Genomic DNA, 19,046 nt, shown 5'->3' on the forward strand with positions numbered 1-19,046 from the left:
ATGACCAGTTAATAAATACACCGAAACAAAAAAATGTAATGCTCACCATTAAAAAGAAAATGTAAGATAAATGGCAATAATTTTAATATAACAACTGCATAGTGCATATAGATAATGTTAAAAACTGTGAGACATAAAATGTTTGAATAGAGAAGCGTATCATTCCTGGGTTTAGGGAGGATAGCTGAATAGTGTGTAAAGATAGCAATTCTTTACAAACAGGTTTAATGCATTTTCAATAAAAATTCCAGTAATATTTTTTTGGGAAGAGATTAAAATAGTGAATCAAAATGTCATTTGGAAGAATATATAAGTACATCAAGTTAAGAAAATTAGGAAAAGAAGAGTAGTAAAGGGTCTTGCTTTACCAGAATTTATAACGTATTATAAAATGAAGGTAATCAGAACATTATAATAGGAAATAAAAGGTAAGCAGAAAAGAATAGATGATCCTTTAAACATATCTTAAAATGAACAAAACAAATGTGTATATATTCAGATACCATGATGTGTCAAGGAGAAAAGGAAACATTAACAAATAAATGTTCCTTTAAAGTAACATATTGAGGAAAAATTATCTCCCCACATTATAATAAATTCTGGAAAGATTAAAGAGTTGGATCTAAAATTTAATCATAGAAATAATGGTAAATATTGTGAGATCTCAGTATAGATATTGAAAGTCATTGCCTGGGTGAGATCACCATGAGAATGAGTGTAGTCAGACAAGCAAATTGCTCCAAGGATTGAATCCTAGGAATACCAGTATACTGATTTCAGGTAATGAGGCGCAAACAGCAAAGAGGACTGAGAAGGAGCAGCCATCTAGCTTGAGAAACCCTAGAATATCATGTCCAGAAAAGCAAACTGAACAAAAGCTTCGAGAGGAATGGCTGCTTCAGAGGAGCAAATGCTGCTGATAGATCAAGTACAATGGAGAGCTGAACACTAGTAGTTGGTATGCATATAGTGGTGGAGGAAAAGCCTGATTTTAGTAGTTCAAGGGAGAATGGTAGGAGAGAAATTGTAGACAGGAGTATAAACTCTTCTCTATGTGAAAGGAGAGGAATGAAGTGGTAAAAATCAAGGGGGGAGGTGGAGTCAAGAGAGACTTATTTATTTGTTTGTTTATTTATGTTTTTTAAGATAGAAGGAGTACCAAAAAGTGATTCAGAAGGGAGGGGAGAATAGGCATGGCCAGAGTGATGTTCTTGAATCAGAGTGATGTACTTGAATGGGAGGGAGGGCTGGGATCTAGAGCGTAGGTGGCAGAGTTGGTCTTTTCTACAAACAAGAACAGTTCATCCAAATTGGTGGAAAAACCAGAGTAACTGCACACAGGTGCAGAAAGGTAGGTGCATGTGTTAGTGGGAGCTTGGGTTAGTTCTCTTCTGATTGTTTTTAATTTCTCAGTGAAATAAGAAGAAACAAGGCCATCAACTGAAAGTAAGGATGGAAATGGGTCTGGGAAGAGTTTGGGATTTGAAGATGGATGAGAAGGTATGAAATTACCAGGCAGGAATGTGAGAGAGGAACTGGACTAGAGAAACGTGGCATGATGGAAGAGCAGCATAAAGGTTCCCTTTAAAGTGAGTGATAGTGAACATACGGTCAGACTAGTCAGCATAGTCGACTATTTTCCACAGCCACATTCAGATTAGAAGGCATAGCTATTGGAGTAGTAGGATTTAACCGGAGTCGGAATTCACTGAGTAAACATAAGTAAAGGAGTGGTAATAAGAGAAATGAACATTACAAAGCAGTGATATTAAAGAAGGGTCATGGGACTTTCCTGGTGGTGCAGTGCTTAAGAATCTGCCTGCCAATGCACGGGACACAGGTTCGATCCCTGGTCCAGGAAGATCCCACATGCCTCAGAGCAACTAAGCCCGTGCGCCACAACTACTGAGCCTGTGCTCTAGAGCCCACAAGCCGCAACTACTGAGCCTGTGTGCTGCAACTACTGAAGCCCGCGCGCCTAGAGCCTGTGCTCTGCAACGAGAGAAGCCACCGCAATGAGAAGTCTGCACCCGCCACAACTAGAGAAAGTCTGTGCACAGCAACGAAGATCCAACGCAGCCAGAAAAAGAAAAAGGGTCATGAATATTAAGCTGGTTAAGAAAGTGAGGGCATGAGAAACACAAGGAATGATAAAGATGTGAGTGTCGATGATGAGATAAAATGTTGACAATGAAGTACTAAGAAGAAGTGAACAGGAAAGAAAAGAAACGGTGGTCAAAGAGAGGATAGTTGACATTGAGACTATAGAGGCACTCAGTTCCTGGTCACGACAAGTTCTCAGACAGGCTCATGGAGTGAGGACAAGATATGGGAAGAGTCCATTTTATGGGCATCAAAATCACCAGGAATTATGATAGGAGTGGGGCTAGAGTGAACAGCAATGATACAAAGGAAAAATCTTCAAGGAATGAGGTGGGTGACCTGAGGGTTAATAAATGGCTTCAACAAGCAGGTGTTGTGGGCAAATGGATGGAGACCTGAGATTCAAAGCTAGGTGTTGTTACAGAAGAGAAAACAAGGATGACCTGAAAGTGGCAATGAGGAGCAGGGCCACGGCCCCACCCTCAGGCTCAGGGAAATGAAGAGTGTGAGAAAAAACAGTGGCTTCCACTTGAGAGCGCTGCCAGGGGAGTAGAGTGTTGGGAAACCAGGTTTCAGTTTGAGCAAATAAAGAGGACCTCAAAAGAAGAGGGAGATTACGTAGGGGATCTTGCTGATGTCTGGTCATGAGTTCCACAAAGCTCCATGAAAGAGTTTCAGGAGGTGAGGAGAGGTGGAAATGAGTTCAGAAGAGGAGATACCCAGAGTTGCCTGGGGACCCGAAGTGGTGACACAGGAAACCTGTGTTTCCTCTCCACAGTCCTGATTGTTCCAGGGGTGACAGAGTAGGGTGTTAGCAGGAATGTAATAACAACCAAAAAAATAAGAGCAGTAAACTTTTTTAAAGAAATGGCTAAATTATGGGATATCAAATCAAACATTGTAAAGATTTTAGAGACTTTAACAACATAATATGCTCGTGATATGTACATTTTAAAAATGCAGAACATAAAACTACACGTATGGTGTTATATAAATCTTCTTTATAAACACATACATAAAATTGGTGGGAAACACATAAAATATTAAATGTTTATCTTATGTTGAATCTTGGGTGACTTTTATTTTTTTTCCTTAACACTTTTCTATAATTTCCAAATGTCTTACGAAGAGCTTATTTTTATTTATAATCAGGAAAAAAAACCCTCATGGGATTTTTAAATAAATCGTTGTGTTGTCTGGTATTTGTCTATGATGCTGTTGATAATAATATACTATTTCTTGACATGAGCAGTGGTTTTTCCAGCTGTAACTTTTAAATTACTTTAAAAAATGCATAATATGGTAAATGTATTTTTTTCCCACATGTTTTGTTTCACACACACACATTCAGTTAAGTCCCCTGCAGGTTAGCTGACCTCTGCACTCAGTATATGAATATGGGTAAAGAGAAATGAGCACATATCACTTCTCGGCCTTTTGGCTAAGATCAAGTGTAGAAATGAGCACATGGACTTTGTTCAAGAAAGGCTTAGATGAATACCTGGCATATGGAAGTTTCAGGGTCACACAGGCTGCTGTGTCCATGACACTGACATGGAACACAGGTGCCCAGGGCTGGTCCAGGGGTATGGCCACCTGGCTCAGAACGCAGTCGATAAAATCCTGGCATGCATGCCTGAAAGAAAATGAAGCCAATTAGGACAGCCCACTTGGAAATCTTTCTTTAGCAACACTTGGGTTCTTCAGTAGTTAAAAAGAAGGATTTCTTTCCCCCCATCAGCGGTAAAGGCAACACCACTTAGAAACAATGAATGTCACTTTTGATTCCTAATGTGTATTCTGCCTGGTCCATAGAGTATACAAGCAGCATCTGTGTCATCAGACTTTAGCAAAGGCAAGCTGTCATTTGCAAATACCACTCAGCCTGGACAAACTTCAAATAGTCTTCTTTTTCTTGAAAAAGAAGTTTGTTTTTACTTTTATTTTTTATTTTTTTTTGCGGTACGCGGGCCTCTCACTGTTGTTTATTTTTATTTTTTATTTTTTTTTGCGGTACGCGGGCCTCTCACTGTTGTGGCCTCTCCCGTTGCGGAGCACAGGTTCCGGACGTGCAGGCTCAGCGGCCATGGCTCACGGGCCCAGCCGCTCCGCGGCATGTGGGATCCTCCCGGGCCGGGGAACGAACCCGTGTCCCCTGCATCGGCAGGCGGACTCTCAACCACTGCGCCACCAGAGAAGCGCAAGAAGTTTGTTTTTAAATAAAATTGTCATATGGACTAAAGAGAGAATTCCAATGTCCTTGACAACCTAAAATCTGCTTCCACTGTGCTTGATGGGTAACTAGGAAATGTCCAATGAGACTCAGAAAAAAATTAAATAAATAAAAAAGTGTCACGGTCATGTTATTTATATCGGTATAATTTGAAGACTATAAAAGTAAGAAATTCAAAATAATAAAAGCTCTACATGTCTTGGGAATATTAGGCCACCAATAAAATGTATCTTTCCTTGATCTACTTTTTTCATTTTGCAATAAAAATCTGAGAGCAAACAGGAAACTGCTAGCAAAGCTGACATATGCAAAATCAAGACTTCCATCTTCATTCGGGTTTATTATGTAAATGTATCAAGAAACATCTCTGGCTCTTTGGAAGAAAGCCCATAGCTCTGAAGAGGGAATGAGAATAGTCTTTTGTTTTGGGCTCAGATCTCTTAGTGTGCAAAGCTGCTGCATTTATTAGCCATTGTTTGATTTATGAGTAAGAGATAGGAGTTAGTTTTCCAGATTCCACTGAAGATTAAAAAGTGATATTAGCTGCATAAAATTTTTTTCACAGGATATTTTGCTCCCATTGATGAGAAAAGTGATTGCTGAATAAGCAGGGGAAAAAATAGTGAATTAAGAACTTCTTAATGCCTTTGCATCCTTTTGGTCTGGACTAGGTCATCCAGAGTGGAGTATGTAGAGGTTCCTTAGGAAAAAAAACGATCAATAGTCAGCACTCTCCTTGTTTGTTTTGATTTGGAAAATGTGAGAGTACTTCAATTAAGCATTTAAGAGTCTGTGCTTCTATCTCAGCCTATAAGAAATTCTAATGAGATTTAATAATATCCTGGATTTGAGCAAGCTGATAAAACTGGGAATAGTATTCAAAATATCATGAGTCCTATTTGTCTTACAGTGGACCTAAGATATTTTAATAAGTTTCTTCATATTCTTGAAAATAAAGGTTCATTTTTGCCATTGTTACCAAATAAGGTCTGGAAATTATGGCTGAGGAATTCATTTAAGCATAACTGAAGAAACAATCCAAGGTGTGTTTAAAAATGTTACATAGGGGGCTTCCCTGGTGGTGCAGTGGTTGAGAATCCGCCTGCCGATGCAGGGGACACGGGTTCGTGCCCCGGTCCGGGAAGATCCCACATGCTGCGGAGCGGCTGGGCCCGTGAGCCATGGCCACTGAGCCTGCGCGTCCGGAGCCTGTGCTCCGCAACGGGAGAGGCCACAACAGTGAGAGGCACACATACAGAAAAAAAAAAAAAAAGTTACATTGTATGGGTTGTTCTAGTTCTGGTGTGTGCTGACTGTAGAATAAAATTGGATTTTCTTTATATAGATTTCATCCTTGGATATTTATATAATTATTGTTATTTTACTGGTATATTTGCTTGGTGTGTGTGTGTGTGTGTGTGTGTGTGTGTGTGTGTCTTTAAAAATCACACAAATTGAGAGTTCCTAGCTCTACTTTTTATATCAAACAAAAGTTTAAAAAAAAGTCTTAGAAGAAGAATAACATTAAGAAATGGTACTTTTCATTGGGGAATCATATGAAATTCAATGTTATGGACTGAAATCTGAAGGTGAGCACTGCAGGTGAAGTTTACACCCATTTTCTCTTATTACTATGGCTCTTCTCTGGAAAGAGTAGGAAAAAGTAGAATAGCACTCCAGTGCGGGTAAAAGTCTGGGCTCCAAGTCAAGCTCTTTGTGGAAGCTTTTAGGCCTGTCTATGTGATTCTCAACCCTGGCTGCACATAGAATCATCTGAGGAGCTTTAAATATTGGATACCTGGCTCTGCCCCCAGAGATTCTAATATAATTGGTGGAGACTAGGGCCAGGGTTTGTTGTAAAACTCCCAGGAGGGTCTAATAAGCAGCCAGGATTGACAGTCACTGGCACACTCCTCATTCCCTGCTGGGAATGTGTGTCTTTGAAGGTCGTACAGACTCTGGTACTGTAACATCAATGAATATGGAAGCCTTGATTTTACTAGTTAGTTTTGCCTGAGGGATACAGGCAAGTCGTTTGGTGTCATTGAGATGTGGTTTCCTCATCCCACAAATGAGCAGATGTATTAACTCAGTTGATTTCTGAAGTTTCTACAGTTCTAACACTCTAGATTAATTTTGTGTCCTTATAGATTAAACTTCTAAGTTAATAAAAAAAAAAGAGAGAGAGAGAGAGAGACTATTCCGCAACAGAAGAATTAGAAACTTCAAACACACTTTGTAAAGGAATGAGACATATTTATTTCGCTTTAATTTCCTCCTTTCATGGACCCTGTATTTATTTTTTCCATTTTTCAAATATTTGAGGATGTTTTTCAAAATCAGACGTTTTTCTTGTCAGTCAACTGGGGCAAAATTCATGAGAATGATTATATTTGAGTTGGGAAAAAAAGAGGAAAGATAATAGCTACTTTTTAAAGTCCCATCTAAAATTCTTTCTGGAACAAAATAAAGAATTACAGAAAAGCAAGTACATAAACACTGTCCTAATCTTATCCCTTTTTTTTTTCCTAACTCAAACTTTTCCAAAGTTCTCTTCTTGCCTTGTGCTGAAATTATTCAGAGCTCAATTTTCTTCTGCTCTCCTTCCATCTTTAATTTGTTTTCATAATATGGTATCCCATCATCATGTTAGAATCAAATTGCACAAAAATGTGGGAGGGAGGAAAGAAGGGAATGGGAGACAAAGAGAGTAAACAGCCAACATGCTCCAGGTGCCGGGTTACATAACGCAGAGTTTAACAATAAAAAAAAAAAATAGATACCTGTGCTGTTGCCAGTAAAAACACTATCTTGTATCTTTACATGGGTTTTGCAATCAGACAATCCTAGGTTTAATTCCTGTTTCACCACTTACTACATATGACTTATGCAGGTTTTAAATACTGTGGGCTGAAGCTTCCTCACGTGGAATGTAAGGATGTTGTATAACTTACTAGTTGAGTATTAATGTAGCTAGGTTTTTTGAAACAGACTTAGGTAGGTTCAGATTGCTGTTTTGCTGTTTTCCAACTGTGTGATAAGGGGCAGGTTTCCTAACCTGCCTGAGCTTCCATTTCCTCACCCATAAAATGGGAATTATAATGTGCTTAATGATGTTGGTGTAAGTGTATTAGGGAATGCACTTGACATTGTGCAGGATACAGTAAGCACTCAATAAATGGTCAGCTTTGTGTGTTTTAATTGGGTTGTTGTGAGGATTAAATGAGATGATGTGTGTGTAGTGCCTGAAATACAATAAATCAATATGGGTGCTTCTATTCCAAATAATTTTGTAGATACAGTCATCGAGAATACACTGAAAACAAAGGCAACAGTGATTGTTCTACACTGCATTGGGAAACAAAATTACAATATATGCCACTTACCTATACCATGTTCTTTAATATTTTAATGTATATGAAAATAGTCTTTGGGTCTTCCATGTGCAACTGAAGTGGTAAAGAGCATCCCTAGAAATGTGCATGTGTAAGAAAAAAAGTCTAGTCTCACTATTTTGTCTTTTGAGTTGTATGAGTTGATAATAGGTACTGTTTGAGGATTTTTGTTTGAGGATTTAAAAAATTATTGTTGATAGCCAGTTGACGGCTTGTGAGTGGTGATCCAGTATACACTAGCCATTCAACTGTGAGCCAGAAGCCCTATTAAAACATGATGGAAAGGGGAAACAAGATGAAATGAGCAAAATATCATTAGGAGATCACCTGTGAATTTCTGACTTCCATGATCTTATTGCAGAGAACCACATATTCAGCATTGAATAGTTTCCATTTCTACATACAACCTAACCTGAGTTTAGGTCAGTTTAGGCAACAATGTTAACCGAGACAACAGTGAGGAGTAGCTTAGGTAAAGTATGGTAAACTCAACGGCTCCCACACCACCAAATGTGGTGAGGAAATTGTGTTCTTTATTTGACTTCTAAAGGTAACCTAGTCTCTACTTCAAATCATAAATTATAATAAGTAGGCATTTCTAGAACTGACACTTTTTATGAACAGGGCTACAGTGTTATAACCCTACAGGTAATAGGCAAGGCTAAGTGTCTTCACAACTGGCTATATTTACAATGGTAACCAACACTTAATTTTGTTTCTTTGCAACCACATTTCTGGATAAAAACATGAAATGAGTAGTTTGTAAATGCAAATGTCTCTAGAATACCTTACATTTGGTGAAAATATTGTAAAGGAATTGCTTTGTGTATTCATGACCCAAAGCATATGTTACTAGAATGGGATGTATTATTTCAAAACTGTCCTTAGTTCTTGCTTTGATGATTAGATTTTATGCCTGAGTAATCACACTTTAGATTCAAGATGAATTATAAATAAGATGTATAATGGATTAGAGGCAATGGGTTGTGGAGAAAACCTCAGGTAGCTTATTATAAGAGATAGGTCTTTATCCCCTAATCTCTCCTCTAAGATATTACTGTAATTATTGTCTGTTAACAGGAGCTTAAGTGAAATTCACAGGACATAGGTGAAGCCACCAATGCAGATAATAGTTTGTATGTGTTTCTAGTTTTTCTTGATTTTCTTCATATCTCATTGGCTTTATTTGTATTGCCTAATTTATATTTTCATATAATGATGGAAAATTACTAAAATTAATGGGAAAGTATGTTTTAGAATATACTATTTAAAAAGCCTGCTGATCATAATAAGATGAATTTTAACATTTCAAATCTGGAATGGAAGGTAGATTGCATTAAAATAATTTGCTACTCTGCTAATATTTTTATTCTTAAGTGAAGAGTATTCTTTAAATAAATGCAGAAAAATATAGCTGTAGTAACTTTCTCTTCAAGATATCTAAGGTCAATCTTGACTACTTAATATCTTGTATAGCAAAATAACATTGCAGAATTAGAGAATGTTAGAACTTCAAAACCCAACCTGTAATTTTATAGATTGGATAACTATATAATAACTAAGGCCTATAGCAATTAAGGCATTGACCAAGGTTACACAGTGAGACAGCAGTACAGCCAAACACTCCCTGGGATAAATAAAATTCCACCTCTTGCCTAGAAAAATCTCAAATTCTATCTTTTATCTTTTTCATGCTCATTGGAAAGGTAGCATATTTTGTGTGTGCCCCTGTCACTGCCTCATTTTTCACATCTACAATGTGTGTGCATATATATATTTCACGCATTTTGGGTTGTGCATATAGGTACAATATATATACTTACTGGTGTATGTACAAATGTATACATGTGTATGTACGAGTTATGATTTAATAATGAAATGGATTATTTGGTCATTTCTTAGATCAAAATAGACACATTCAAATAAATATTGCTGTTCAGATCAGTCACAAAACTATAAAATTATTCCAAGGATATTTCACAGATATTTGCAGTTATTCTTATGAAATTTGTTTTCTGACCTGTGTGGAATTCATACAATGGCAACTAAGTTGAATGACATTTCAATTTACAAAGGAGCTTTTATATGTATGATTTCATTTAAATTAATCCTCATGATGATTCTGTGGGTACCAAAACCCCAAAGTTCAGCAACAAAGAGCAAATGTCCTGTTCAAGTGGAGAAGCTAGGGAGGATTCACCGAGACCAAACTCCTTTTTTCTTTTCAGTATACCATGCCACCTCTCAAGAGAGTTATATTCATTGTTTTTAAGTGTACTTCACCTGCCTTGTGAGCCATACTTAATAAAACTTCTCAAATCCTATTTACAAAAGATATACAAAATTACAGTCCTCCCTCATTATCTGTCAGGAGATTAGTTCCATGAGTCTCTATTGATGCTTAAGTCCCAGAGTTGGCTCTCTCATATCCGCTGGTATGGCATTAGTGGATTCAACCAACCACGGATGGAATTTTTGATCTGCAGTTGGTTGGATCTGTGGACTGGAAACCCGTGGAGGGTCCATTGCATATTTACTGAAAAAAATTCATACATAAGTGGACCCAGGCAGTTCAAACTCATGTTGTTCAAGGGTCAACTGTATTTATAAATAAATCAATAGTTAGATCTATAACCACTTACTCCATTAATAATATTACTAACCATATTGACTTTGGTTATTATTATTATGACTACTACCAGGCACTGTGATAAGTGCTTAAGTTCTAGTTCATTTAGCCTTCATGTGATTCTTGGGCTGTAGTTACAGGAGATATTAAAACTATCTAACTAGTACGCAGTGGCCACCAACCAATCTGACTAAGGGGAAAGAATCCACGCTGTAGGGCTGGAGCAGGTCCTGGAGGCCCCTCCCAGGCCAGCCTTTATTTGTTGCACTGTGGAGAGGACTATAGGGTCTGCAGGAGAAGGGGTGAATGTGGTGGCAGTTACTCAGGGGCTTGGAGATTTACCAGCTGAAGCTTAAGCAGGTTTACAAGCTGCACAAGGTCTCAGTCTTAGTATATGATGAAGTAGAGATTCAAATCCAGGCCACTTTTTCAGCAATTCCACCTCTCCCTAGATCATACTCTTCCTATTAAGATTTAATATTTGTAAAACTGAAATTGGTTCCACAAAATAAAGATCTAGAAAATTCACCAATTCTGAAGATAGTCGAAGGAATATCCTAGAAAGTAAAAAATGCAGTTTTAAAAATATAATGACTGAGTGACAGTGGCACTATTGGAACAATTTATGTCCTTCTGAGAAGGCTATGTTAAAGGGAACAGTCTGATATTTATTGCCTAAGTTTTGTCATGTTCTATATAAAAACAATCTTTCAAATCCCAATATAATCTTGTCTCATAATCACTGCAGTTTAAATGTCTCTGTTCAGAAAATGTGCCAAGAAAACAGATCACATAAAATAAAGGGGCCTTAAGAAAACATTCTTATTTCCTGACTGTTTCATATTTTTACAAATCTTTTAATTTTTATTAGATATTTCCCTTGAGTTGTAATTCCTACTTCTAGGGAGCAATAACATCATCCTCTTCTTACTGCGTCTCATATTGTGAGTGGAAGATCAGATAAAATAGGTTGAGGGTGTGCCTGAAAGTAAAACTGATTGAAGTAAAGGTGGTCCTGGGAGTATTTCCATTTGTCTGGTTGAGTGGGGCTTAAGAAGGTTAGTTGGAGGTAGCTTACCTCACAGGACAAGCCAGAATAGCCCGGAGGACAATCACATCTTTCTATCAAGTGAGCTGGAGGAGTCATTGCTGTGATGCGTCCTTGTTCAGCTACCTCCATTGAGATTTCAGAAATCCTGGAACAGCGAGCAAATACTTAGATGGGGGTACCCGTAAATTAAGCTTACCTAGCAAACACTCAATCCTGAAAGAAGGGTCTTCTCAAGGTTTTGTCAACAACCACAAACTTGTTCTATTGTTTTGAAGCTGCTAAATTCCAGGGGCTCTGTGTGCCACATCTTATTCCAGCATCTTTGCTTCCTCAAAGGGTGAGATTACACATTAGCAAAATATTCACATAAATCATAAAGTGTTTAGGAAATCAGATGTCTGATGTCCTATTGAGAAGTTATTATAAAGAGTTTTCCTCCCACTTTAAAAAATGTGAGTGGCTTCAGGTAGACATGGCCAATTAGTTAGACATTTTCATTCTTTCAAACAGACACCCAAGGTCATTCCCTGTTGGAAAATCTCCAGTCGTTACTAGTGAAATTGCTTTTAATTTGCAACCGGTCCCAATTTCTTGCTCTTGAATCTCTGAACGTCCTTTCAAGAACTTTAGAAAACCATCTAGGAAACGACTGAGCATAAGCTAGTAATATTGATAACTTTCTGAGGATAAAGAACCTCTCAAATTAGTCTTTTGTTAACTTTATTGAATAAATCCTTCAAGTAACTTAACCCACCCTTCCTATTGGTGGAAAGGTCCTTATAATTGAAAAAAATTATTCACAATAAAAATGTTGATACCCTTTGTAATAATTTGAAATTATACATTAAAAAAAATACACAGTCCATAAACTCAGACTGTCTCATGACTAACTGGTAACATGAAATGTTCTGCAAATAAACTTTTAAATGAGACAATGAATAGTTTTGCTTCAATAAAACACACCTCTAATAGCTTAAGGAGCTTGAATCATAAACTTTATAACAAGCATAGGTAGGTTTTATTGACACTGAATTATGAATGCGCATTCTGACTCCCATTGTAATCTACAATCTGAAGACCAGCCAGCCTTTATGAAACACATGTTCAGTTAAAATTCAGATCCCGTGCTCCCCTCATTATAGGACGCACAGCAGTTGTGATCTATAAATAAACCACTCCCCTCCTACAAGAAAGACTCTGGGTTCTCTGAGGGAATAGGAAGGTAACTCGGTGTTTGTTGCAAAGTCATCTCTGCTAGTATCTCATGGTATTTTATAACCTGAGGAGTTTCTAGCATCACCTTCCCTTCTCTGGCACATGCATGCACACAACAGGCTAGTGAGTATTTAAAAACCAAGTGAAGGGCTTCCCTGGTGGCGCAGTGGTTGAGAGTCCGCCTGCCGATGCAGGGGACACGGGTTCGTGCCCCGGTCCGGGAAGATCCCACATGCCGCGGAGCGGCTGGGCCCGTGAGCCATGGCCGCTGAGCCTGCGCGTCCGGAGCCTGTGCTCCGCAACGGGAGAGGCCACAACAGTGAGAGGCCCGCGTACCGCAAAAAAAAATAAATAAATAAAAATAAAAAAATAAAAACCAAGTGAAACCTGAATGGTGTTAGCAACAGACATTTCTGCAACACATCATTATTTTTCCTCAGGGAATCAGAGAGGAACTGTTTTGCTAGAATCAGGAATTTGGCCAAACTCAGGCATCTATTTAAATGAATACTGAAAAACAAAGTCGTTAAATTCTTCAAATAAATGTAAGAGAGGACAACAGCAAAGAAAAAAGAAAATTTCAGCATTGCAATATGTACAAAGTCAGAACCTCAAACCACATGTATAACAAACTCTCTGCTTCTGAGACTATTTAAATTTGTAACTCAATAAAGATGCAGGGTTATGTGTTAACTACTCTGAGAGGAAGACTCAAACATATCTCTGACCTTTGTCAAAATTCCACTGTCTTACAAAATCAAGTGCTGATCCACTGCTTTATTTGTTTTTATCGTTACAGATGTTCACTCTAGTTTTTACTGAGCCTAGAAAAAGTGAAGTATTTACTTACTCTAGTGTCTAAAAAAAGGAACTCCTAAGCCAAAGGATATTATTTAGTGAGGTATATGACATAAAGTGATAAGAGAAAGAGACTTATGGGGAAAAAAGCAACCTTACAGCGAAGGAAGGTGGAATCAGTGTGAGAGAGGCAAAGAAAGCGTAATGAAAAATGCATAACAACATTGTTTCTACCAGATCCACTAACAAAATGTTCTGCACCCTACCAAACTTTTTTACTGAAGCACGGAACAATTTCAAAATAACATGTTTTCACACTCACAAAGTCACCTGCTGTCTTCTAGGACATGCAAACCTGCTTTGGCTTCTGTCACCTAATTTACATTTGAAATTCTAAAATACTTAACAAAATAACTGACAAGATATTTTGGTATATGTTTTTAAAAATTATTTCATATAAAAGAATCTCCTGTTTGGGATTGACATGTACACACTGCTATATTTAAAATAGATAACCAACAAGGACCTACTGTAAAAAACAAAGAATCTCCTGTTAGAAATGAGAAATATGAAAAAAAAATCAAAACAATATAGGCTTAAAAGTAAATTTTGGTCCTTGATTTGGTCCCTACTTTTGGTACAATCAGAAGAGCAATATGGATCTTCTGCAACAAAGAAAGGATTTTCTGCTACATGTTTAACAGTGTAAACATTTGAAACACGGTATTTTTTTTAAGGTATTTTATTTTATTTTTTAATTTTTAATTTTATTTTTTTTAACATCTTTATTGGAGTATAATTGCTTTACAATGGTGCTTTTCTGCTTTTCTGCTTTATAACAAAGTGAATCATCTATACATATACATATATCCCTGTATCTCCTCCCTCTTGCATCTCCCTCCCACCCTCCCTATCCCACCCCTCTAGATGGTCACAAAGCACCGAGCTGATCTCCCTGTGCTATGTGGCTGCTTCCCACTAGCTATCTATTTTACATAGTAGTATATATAAGTCCATGGTAGTATATGTAAGTCCATGCTGGGACGAAGTGAAACATGGTATTTTTATATTCATTGGTTTGCCAATGAGAGGGTTCATAATTTTGTTTTCTTTTGTTGTCCTGCACTGACCTACTATTTTGTTATATAAGATTATTTCTAAACATCTATTGATTTCATAGTCTTATAGACACAACAGAGAAGCTAATATGACAGAGAAGTTGATACTATGTGTATGAACTCAGCTCAACTTTCTGCCTCCATGGCTACATTTAGCTACATCTGTGCAGTTCCCCATTTTATCTCATTAGATAAGTTTTCCCTTATACTTGAGGTACATGACCTCAAGTATACTCATGATGTTGAAGTATCCTGGCTTCTCCATTATTTATTTTCTCTTTATTCTATCATTTTTTAATTTATATCTTGCTACTAATTCCTCCCCTTCCCCAGCCCCATGGTATATAAACATGCTTACTTCTCTCTCTGATTAAACAATCCTCCTTTGACCTTTGACACGACCTCATTCCTCCCTTTTATGATTTTGTTCATGGAGAACAACAGTCTACATTCATAATATTAGGTTCATTGCGTCCCATTCATTCCTCAAAACCTTGAGTCTATTTCTGCCCCAGGACTTCACTAAAACTGGTATTATGAATGTCACCAGTGTGATCCTAAGTGTCAGTTTCAAAGAGCCTCCTTCTAATTGTCCTCTTTGGGTCATACGAAAAAACCATACCTACTTCCTTATAGTATTCTCATCCTTTGGCTTTCATGACATTCATTCTTGTTCTTCTTCCGTGTACTTTCCTATTCAATGTGATTCCCAGTCTTTTCACATCATAAGGCACAGGGAAAATGGCAATATAGTATGGCACACTGGGGTGAACAGATGAGAATGCATATGGTTGGGAGAGACAGGACCAACTTGGTTGGTCCTGCCTGGTTCCTCTGCCTGGTTCCTCTGATGGCTGAAGGAGGATACCTTCTCAGCAATCCTGCAACCTATTTATAGTACAGCAGTGAATTCTCTCTACCCTGCAGGACATCTTCTCCTGAATGTCTGCCTGACATCTAAAATTCACCATGTCAAAGATCAATTCAATATTTTTCCCCTTAATATTGCTTCTGATTCTGTTTCCCTTTTGGGGGGAATGGCAGTAATTTCCACCAGATGACCTGGACGCCATCCCTGACTAGTCTTCTATCATGACACTCCCAAACCAAACTTTTAAATCTTTCTTGTCTGATGCCTTACTGGTCTCTCTTACAGACTCTAGAATAAGAAATTAACTTGGATATTCATTATAGTTTACCTGCTTTGTCTCATGATATTTCCATAGGTAGCCTTGATAAGAATATAATGGATATCATATAGTACATCCAAGAAGTCTTCACGGGTCACAGTTCTACTGATTCGAGGATCATCACCATAATATTTCCATTTTTTCTGTTAACAAGAAAAGAAGCCACTTTGCCGAAACCGAGTGCAAATCATTGGCATCCTGGCACCCAACAACTAACCACCTTACCTCTGTCATTTCAATTTCATGTCTTGTCAACTGGCCAATTAGAGGAGCAGCCATATGCCTGATGATCATTCTCACATGACTAGGAGTCCCACCTCGAATGATAACTTGTGGGTTATATGTAGAAAAACCTGTCTCTTCCCGAGCCTCAAAATAGATTGTGTATTTGAGTTTGCCACCATAGGCCATCAACTGATAAAACAGAATGAGGAATGATGAGTTAGATAAATCTCCAAATAGCATTATTCTAAAAATATATTTTATTTTGTTCTCATGTGACTTCAAAGTTCTCGTCCTTACCTTCTTTCCTTCAAACTGTTCTGGAAGTTTCCAATAAAAAGGTTCCAAATGGAGATCTTGTCTCACCAGATCCATGTGTGCAACAATCTCTGGATGTTGAAAAATGATGCCTCTGGTAGTTGTGTGCTGCAGCGCCTCATCCACCAGGGGCAGAATGGTCTGATCAGGCTTCAGAGTCACCTGTATGGGATCAAAACACAGCAGTGGGCTGAGTTTAAGTCTTTGGAGGCCTCCTTTAAACTTAACCTCCAAAATTTACAAGCAGCTCATGCAACTCAATATCAGAAAAACAAACAACCCAATCCAAAAATGGGCAGAAGACCTACAGAGACATTTCTCCAGAGAAGACACACAGCTTGCCAACAAGCACATGAAAGAATGCTCAACATCATTACTCATTAGAGACGTGCAAATCAAAACTACAATGAGGTATCACCTCACACCGGCCAAAATGACCATCATTAAAAAGTCTACAAATGACACATGGAAGCAACCTAAGTGTCCATCGACAGATGAACGGATAAAGAAGATGTGGCACATATATACAATGGAATATTACTCAGCCATAAAAAGAAATGAAATTGAGTTATTTGTAGTGACGTGGATAGACCTAGAGTCTGTCACACAGAGTGAAGTAAGTCAGAAAGAGAAAAACAAATACCGTATGCTAACACATATATATGGAATCTTAAAAAAAAAAAAGTGATTCTGAAGAACCTAGGGGCAGGACAGGAATAAAGATGCAGATGTAGAGAATGGACTTGAGGACACAGGGAAGCTGGGACGAAGTGAGAGCGTGGCATGGACATATATACACTACCAAATGTAAAATAGATAGACAGTGGGAAGCAGCCGCATAGCTCAGGGAGATCAGCTCGGTGGTCTGTGACCACCTAGAGGGGTGGGATAGGGAGGGTGGGAGGATACAAGAAGGAGGAGATATGGGGATATATGTATATGTATGGCTGATTCACTTTGTTATACAGCAGAAACTAACACACCATTGTAAAGCAATTATACTCTAATAAAGATGTTAAAAAAAAAAAAAGAGTGATAGACTGCATGTCTATCTGCAGCTCCATCCTCTTCTGATGAAGTGTTCTCATGAGAAACAGAAGTCGTGCACAATGAACAGGTAGGAGAGGGGATAAACCCTTCTGACTTGTTTGCATAGTGAAATCCACAACATCTGTGAAAACCGGTCTTTTACACTAACAATAAGTAGAGTTTAAAAGTAAGACGAGTTAAAGGAAAATTAAGGCAAAAATGAACTTTTTTCCACCCTAAAGAGCAATGATTCTCTAAGCCTGGTTGGACTAAATGTGCAAGTTCTGGTTTTCATTACTGCATGAACACACATCTCTCTTCCCGCTCTGGTGCCCTTGCTCTTCAGAAGGCAGCTTCTTCCCATCCCCAAACATAACATTTCCCTTATAATGTTTTCCTTTTCCACTCGGCATCTATTTCCTTATCCGCAATAAATGAACTCTTTCAAAGGCAGGATAAAAACGATATTTACTCCAACTGTCTCATGGCACACGGCCCCTCCACCAGTTCTAAACGTGCGCAGGGGAAAAGGTTACTTAAATGTTTTGCCATTTCCTCCTACCCCTCAGTGCCTGGCTAAAAGACGCCAGCAGGAACTAACATTATACCATTACATGGCTCAGCAGTTCCTTACTCACCCACGTATGGATCAGTCCTTTTGCTTCAGAGCACTGAGTAGTGGCGCCGAAGCAATAGCAGCTGCTGCAGCCAAGTGGGTTCTTGGCCTCAAGTCCGAATTTGCCAAGCCGGCACCTGTCACAGCGGATGCCTTCCACATTCACCTGAAGAAAGATGAGAGATCCCCAGAGTCCATACGGTGACATGGTGAGAGAAATAAACTCAAGAATGAATAACAGAAGCACATTTTAAAGACAATGAAACAAAAAATAAAAGAATGCTGAATATCAGACTCACATCTCAAATAGCATATGTAGTTAATCTCTTTGTTAACATGGCATGGGTCTAAAAAAATGCTTTATTTATAAATACATGCATTACTAAGGATATTGTATATTGTTTTTTAAATTGAAGCAGCACATTTCCCATTATTCCACTGTGAGGAATATGAAAGAGCCATGAGAATTCTGAAAGCAAAATAAAAACATTGATTCCTAGACAGTGGTGTGATGCAAAGCTGTAAAAAACAGGCAGGATGTTAAAATATAGATTTATGTAATTATTATTGAATACTGTATATACACACATATAGCATGTATTAAGTATAATGTATATCATAATTATAATATGTAATAATGCAGCATCATACTTTGTGCTTTGTCTAGCACTTTTAATGGCAGAACCTTCCATTTTCCTAAATTCTCAAGACTCTTAACAACCACTTCCTAGATTTCATCCTTCTGTTTCTTCTCTCTCTGCATAGACTTTTTCTTGAAAAGATACTTCTGATACAGCCTTTACCGCATTTATCCTGGGATTGATTTTCCTTTCTTCTAAGGAAGAAAAAACTCCTTCTAATCCTTTTTTTTTGTTGTTAATTTATTTTTTTAAAATTTATTTTTGGCTGCATTGGGTCTTTGTTGCGGGCTTTCTCTAGTTGCAGCAAGTGGGGGCTACTCTTCATTGCGGTGTGCGGGCTTCTCATTGTGGTGGCTTCTCTTGTTGCAGAGCGTGGGCTCTAGGCTCGTGGGCTTCAGTAGTTGTGGCTCGCGGGCTCTAGAGTGCAGGCTCAGTAGTTGTGGCTCACGGGCTCTAGAGTGCAGGCTCAGTAGTTGTGGCGTATGGGC

General features: G+C 38.1%; 1 protein-coding gene across 1 annotated transcript in view; it reads right to left on the minus strand.

Annotated features, from left to right (window-relative positions):
- LAMA2 (laminin subunit alpha 2) overlaps window positions 1-19,046 on the minus strand; it is a 621,727-nt gene that overhangs the window by 166,433 nt on the left and 436,248 nt on the right. Inside the window, exons 24-29 of the mRNA XM_024122539.3 lie at window positions 17,940-18,083; window positions 16,255-16,434; window positions 15,958-16,146; window positions 15,742-15,875; window positions 11,439-11,556; window positions 3,605-3,739 (exon numbers count right to left, since the gene is read on the minus strand). Of these exons, the coding sequence (XP_023978307.1) occupies window positions 3,605-3,739; window positions 11,439-11,556; window positions 15,742-15,875; window positions 15,958-16,146; window positions 16,255-16,434; window positions 17,940-18,083 (900 nt within the window). The remainder of the gene's footprint in view (window positions 1-3,604; window positions 3,740-11,438; window positions 11,557-15,741; window positions 15,876-15,957; window positions 16,147-16,254; window positions 16,435-17,939; window positions 18,084-19,046) is intronic.

The sequence above is a fragment of the Physeter macrocephalus genome, chromosome 10 (assembly GCF_002837175.3).
Source record: "Physeter macrocephalus isolate SW-GA chromosome 10, ASM283717v5, whole genome shotgun sequence".
Lineage (NCBI taxonomy): Eukaryota > Metazoa > Chordata > Mammalia > Artiodactyla > Physeteridae > Physeter > Physeter macrocephalus.